Here is a 6,000-nt window from a genome sequence, read left to right as displayed (position 1 = left end):
CATTTAAGATAAATACTCTATAATCTAAGAACCTGTTGTCGGGACTTCCCTGGCAGTCCAGTGGTTAAGACTCCGTGCTCCCACTGCAGGGGGTGCGGGTTCGACTCCTCGTCGGGGAACTAAAATCCCGCGTGCCACTGGTGCGGCCAAACAACAACAACAAAAAGAACCCGTTGTCTAGAGAATAATATATGATTCTCAAATCATCAGGCATGGTCTGGATGTGTAGTGTTCTGACTAATGAGTGTCTATGCCATACAATTTTCAAACAAGAATACTACAAACTATGTTCAATATAACGTTAGTGTTTAGTGCTGTTTCAGAAAGTATATTAAATATATTTGATTATATCTTTATCATGAACATCAATTGTTTTTCTCTCAGATTCAAAAGAATTTGCTATTATAGTTACCAAGCTTGGTAAAGATCTATCGGTATTCACATCCTTATAAAATAATGTATGCATTCTTCTCTTCACACACAGAAGAGTGTTAGCTAAGCATCTTTTGGGGCCTGAAGAAATGAGCTGCCTTCCTTCTGTATAATTCACTATTTCTTTCTCTCCTCCGTCTTGCATCTAAACCATCTTATGTCTTATCTCTGTGTAAGGAAGAGACAAACCTGGCCTACTGTCAATACAGAGGAAACGCTAGGTTCATAAACAGAATTTAGTGGCTACGTGCACTCCATCCTGGGTCTTGCTTCTTTTGGGTTGAGATATAGACCTTACACCAAGAAGAGTCCTCAACTGAAAGCCATCTGTTCTACAGTATCAGAAGTAGTGACTTCTCACTTTCACGAAAGGAAAAGATTACAAAGAAGTTCTCCTCCTTTCTTAAAATCAGAAGAAAGTGAGGTTAAATAAAACCAATGCAAGTTCTTCATAGAAATAGCTAGCATTTACTGAGTACTTCATACACAAGACACCATACAAGGTGCCTTACATATTTTATTTTCACATAAGAAATGAATTAAATAAATCAATCTAATTTTTCAAAAGCTAACAACACAAAATAATAGGCAAACCTTTAAATGCAGAAAAAACCTATTTATTCACAAATTATACAATACACATCCATTACTCAAAACAACATACAAAATAGTAAGTGCTCACTTCTCTAGATACCCAACTATCTGCCCTTTGAGAATATACCTTATTAAACAAAATAAAATATAATTAATATTTGTTTTTTGGGTCTTTCTAAAACTAACTTCTTTAACCAGAGCTAACTTTCTGATACAACCTTAGGGAAAAAATATAATACTTTCCAAGGTAAGTGCTGGCTTCTCCAACTCTGAAAAAAAGAGGTAAGCATTCGACTAAAAGAAATGTTTTTAAATTATCTCAGAAAAATGTACAGTATTACATGTACATGCCCTCAGAGGGTAAGGTGAGATTCTTTAAAATAACTTACTTCCTCTCTAACAAGGATAAAATTAATTTTAAACCAATAATAGCTTCCTGAGTTTCAGAAGTAACAGTACACAGCAGTTCTACTGTACTAACATATATGTGGCATAAAAATAACAATTAATATTAGCAATGACAGTATTGACTTGTGGATGTGACTGTGGCCTTTCAATGAAATATATTCTGCAATATATCCTTTCTACTCATGGGACTGAACCATAAATCACATTTCATTTTCTATGTATGTTGTGCCTAAGGTATTCATTCATTGGCACTTCAATAAATCTCTACTTTTTTTTTCTCCAATTTTTAGAAAGGTATAATTTAGCTATTTAAAACTGTGATTGTTTCTCATTTCACTGAGTAGTTCCAGAAGAGTTAACTAGAAAAGGAATTCCAAACCATCAGCTGGAAAGTTATATCAAGAGATAAGTTATTTTCAAGGGTTTTAATCTTGTAAAAATAAGGAAAAGAAAATAACTGCTTTTGACTGGGACAACAGCAGTGCAATTTGTTATGATATATCTATAAGAGCCATTCGTTTTAAAAAATGCACATCTTAAAAATGACTCACTTGGTACTAAGGACTACTCTATCTACTTTAATAATTTAAAAAATAAAACCATGATTCTGACATTTATCAGTATTTCACACATCTAACAAATACTGAAACTAGCAACTACCATTGTTATAAATAATTATAAAGTCAAAACAAAAGCACAAATCAGAATTAAGAGAAACTTCAGAAAATATTCAGAATGTACACATTTGCATGCATTTTCAGTCAAACTTTCAAGGATCCCACACATAACCAAATGACAACTTTGAATCAAAATGAATGTCAAAAACATTCAAGCTTTGTAACAGACTTACTCTAATGAAAGAAGAGAAAAAGAAGAGTGAACAGTAACAGCAGGGTATTTCTAGCAGGGCAAGAAGCCTACTTCCTTTATCATAAAAGCCAACAAGTCAATATTTTAATAACACTGGCCATCAAGTTATTCACTATTTGAGAATTTACTTTTCAAGTTGTATCTTTAAAATGCATTCACTTATATATTTGGATTAAATTAAGCTTATTAATCAAAAAACCACTGTACTCAGAATTTTAATCTTAAGAAGCTGAAATCATAGCTTATCAAAGCAGAGTCCAAACACTACACAATAATTCTTCCATTTAGTTTTCATATGCCTCATCTGAAAAACTTATTTTACAAACAGGAGTTTTGCCCTGTTTCTCTAAATGCCCCAACGGCTAAAATTTAGGTGGCAAAGATAGATTCAAATGATTCCTGCTAAGCTTTATCGGGCTTTGATAAAAACAGAGCCATCTGGTGGAGCAGCACCGTCTTCCTTCTCAGTCACAGTCTCTACAGTCCCAGAAGCCGACACAATAACCATTGTTTTATCTGCTGCAACTGTCTTCTGTTTTTCAGCAATAGCTGCACAAACAGCTACAATCTCCTCACTTTCAAAGTCATACTCAGGAATTGACTTTGGTGAGAAATGTGTTACCTCTGCTGGTGCTTCACTTTTTTTAATCCTCTGTGCTACCTTCTGCTGCTCCTGGAGCGTTCTTGCCCAAGAAAGGTCTTCTTTCCATATTTCAGGGTTCATTGGATAGATGTGAAGGGCTACTTGAAAACTTCGAATTGCCTAGGGAGGAGAAAAGGTCAAACTTTTTTTGTTTGCTTAGTTTTAAAAAAGGAGTGTATTTAATATAATCCACAATATCCATATCTCTCTCTCTCTTTTTCCTCAATGTATTAGAATGTAAAGATGGAAGTTAGAGCTGTTCTCTACCCACTAGATGATGGTTACAGTAAAAAAAAAAAAAAAAAAAAAAAAAGAGTCAAAGAGTGTAAAAGAAAGTGGCTGACAAATTGTTGATGAGGACTAAAAGTCTATTAAAACAGAGGTACTGATATTATGGCTCAAAACAAGGTAAATGCATTGTTCAGCTTCTGCAGATCAGCAAATATATAAATCTGGCGATTTCCTGGGCTAACCCATGATCAGAAAGGTACCAGGAATGCATATCTTTGAAGCCAAGAGTTTAGATCATAATAATGATAACACATCTTGAGTGTCACAGGAGACAAAGAAGGACGTTATATAATGATAAAAGTGTCAATTCACCAGAAAAATATAATGATTATAAATATATATGCACCCAACATCAGAACATTTAAGTATATAAACACTGACAGAACTGAAGGGAGAAATAGACAGCAATAAAGTATTAGTAGTGGATTCAACACCCCACTTTCAATAATGGATAGAACATTCAGACAGAAGATCAATAAGGAAACAGAAGATTTGAACAACACTATAGACCAAAGGGACCTAACAGATATATATAGAATGATTCATACAACAGCAGCAAAATACACATTATTCTCAAGAACACACAGAACATTTCCAGGATAGATCACATCTTAGGTCACAAAACAAGTCTTAAATTTAAGAAGACATACCAAGTATCTTTTCTGACTACAATGGAATAAAACTAGAAATCAACAGCAGAAGGAAACTGGAAAAACTTACAGATACATGGAAATAAAACAGCACACTCTTGAACAACCAGTGAGTCAAAGAAGAAATCAAAAGAGAAATTAAAACATATCTTGAGACGAAAATTAAAATGTAACATCCTGATACTATAGGATACAGCAAAAGCAAAACTAAGTGGAAGTTTATAATGATAAATGCCTATGTTAAAAAAAGAAAAGATCTCAAGGAAAAAAACCTAACTTTATACCTCGAAGAATTAGAAAATGAAAAACAAACTAAGCCTATGAACATTTTCCAACATACACACCCAGCTCCGCATAAAAATCTAAATACTCATAGATGTATATACAACTATTGACTTTTAATTTACTGCCTGTTCTATTTACCTATGTATTTTCTTATGTTTTTGTCCATATGTATATGTAGAAAGAACTGTGAGATGTTAGAAATTTTAGCTTGTTTTCAATATATTTTTTACAGTATTCCCTTCATTATGACAATGAGTAAAGTTATTTTTTTAACCATTCTAGTATTTCAAAAGAACAGCTTAAGTTTACATAAAAATTACAAATTTAGATTTTTTTCAAGTAGAACCCTAAAACTGTATTAAATGGGGGAAAACACTTTTAATTCCAAGAATTTCACAACATAAATGGAAAGAAATGTATCAAGCAGAAAAAATAACAATTTTAAAAAATTGAATAATTTTACTTTTATTGGTTTATTCAAAGTATCTCTGTTGTCTCACCTGCAGTTTATTTTCTTTCTTTATAGGACAATCTTTGCTAAACATTATGTCCTAGAGGTTTTTCCCATTACCATAGGTACTTATAAGCAAAACAGATAATGATCTGTAAGTTTTTAATAAAGGAGAAATGGGTAAAAAGTATCATAGAATAGACTTTTGTTTTGCTGTTAACCTGTTAGAAAACTAAATTCCTTGAGTTTCTTTTTGCAACTCTGATATGATTTAAGTCTTCAGATAAAAAAGAGGAAAGATGACTATGTTAAATGGCAAGGAAAGAAAACAACCTTTGGTTTAACTTGTTTCCATCACTGTGAATTTTATTTCAGATTATCAGTTTTAAGTTATTTTACTTTAAGCAATCCTTTTCTCATCAAAATTCCTTATGATTTTTGAGAATTTGACAAATATCTTCTTAATTAGAAATAATGATATATTTACAAGAGTACCAGAAAAATCTAAGTTATCTACAACTGACTAAAACCATTATTAGTAATGTTAAATTCAGGATTTACCAATAATTTTAGCCTTTAAAGAAACTTCTTTGGTATTTTTTTGCTTGTTTTGTTTTTAACTGTAAAAAGCTAATAAAAGCATGAAAAATCTTAATTTTTGATGACAAAGAGCAAATGTGGCACCACTATATTAGATTTACAGAAGTCTTTTAGGAAATTAGCTGTCAGGTATATATAGTTCAGTCAAAAGAAAAACAAAAACAGGACAATGCTCACAGCCAACTCTGACCTACCAAGCCTACCTACAAGGTATAGTCCAGACAAGGTGAGAAATGCACCAAGTACCAGTTTAGAGTAAACTTTACACAATGAGTATTTCATTTTCATAAGCTTCTACCCTTCCCCATTTCTCCCCTCACTAAGCTTAGCAATTTTTCAGTCTGAATATTTATCACCATTACTCTCCCGTATTTCACTTTCTTCCTTCCTCAACATAATCTTTTAGTGGTTTTTGTCTCCATGGTGATACTAATACCACTTTATAATGTGGTAAATTTAATGATGCAAGCAACTAACCTAGAAGTTGTTTTATATTTAAATAAGGTTTACCAAATGCCTACATTTCATGTTAATATTTTTTTAATTCCCAGGATGTCAAATACCTGAAAAATATTCTGATCCTGATATAATTGATATCTGTAATGGAAAAAGATGTTTGGTAATAACTCATCTGTGTTTATGGGTTAATACCTTTAAAAGGTTATTTGCTATTTACTTTTTGTGTACACATGATAAATGACTATTTACTTTTTGGTTCAGCTGATGAAAAGCATGTCAAAATAAAATGTGATCACTGTAATAATCTGACTTACTTA

The 6,000-nt window shown here is 32.2% G+C and overlaps 1 protein-coding gene across 2 annotated transcripts in view; it reads right to left on the bottom strand.

Moving 5' to 3' along the window:
- Nucleotides 1-874: 874 nt before the first annotated feature.
- Nucleotides 875-6,000, bottom strand: part of TTC33 (tetratricopeptide repeat domain 33) — a 32,121-nt gene continuing 26,995 nt past the window's right edge. For both annotated transcript variants that reach the window (XM_060009550.1, XM_060009551.1), the window contains exon 5: nt 875-3,067. In XM_060009550.1, the coding sequence (XP_059865533.1) occupies nt 2,714-3,067 (354 nt within the window). In that variant the 3' untranslated portion in view covers nt 875-2,713. The remainder of the gene's footprint in view (nt 3,068-6,000) is intronic.

The sequence above is a fragment of the Delphinus delphis genome, chromosome 3, assembly GCF_949987515.2.
Source record: "Delphinus delphis chromosome 3, mDelDel1.2, whole genome shotgun sequence".
NCBI lineage: Eukaryota > Metazoa > Chordata > Mammalia > Artiodactyla > Delphinidae > Delphinus > Delphinus delphis.
This window is presented reverse-complemented; position numbering and strand designations above follow the sequence as displayed.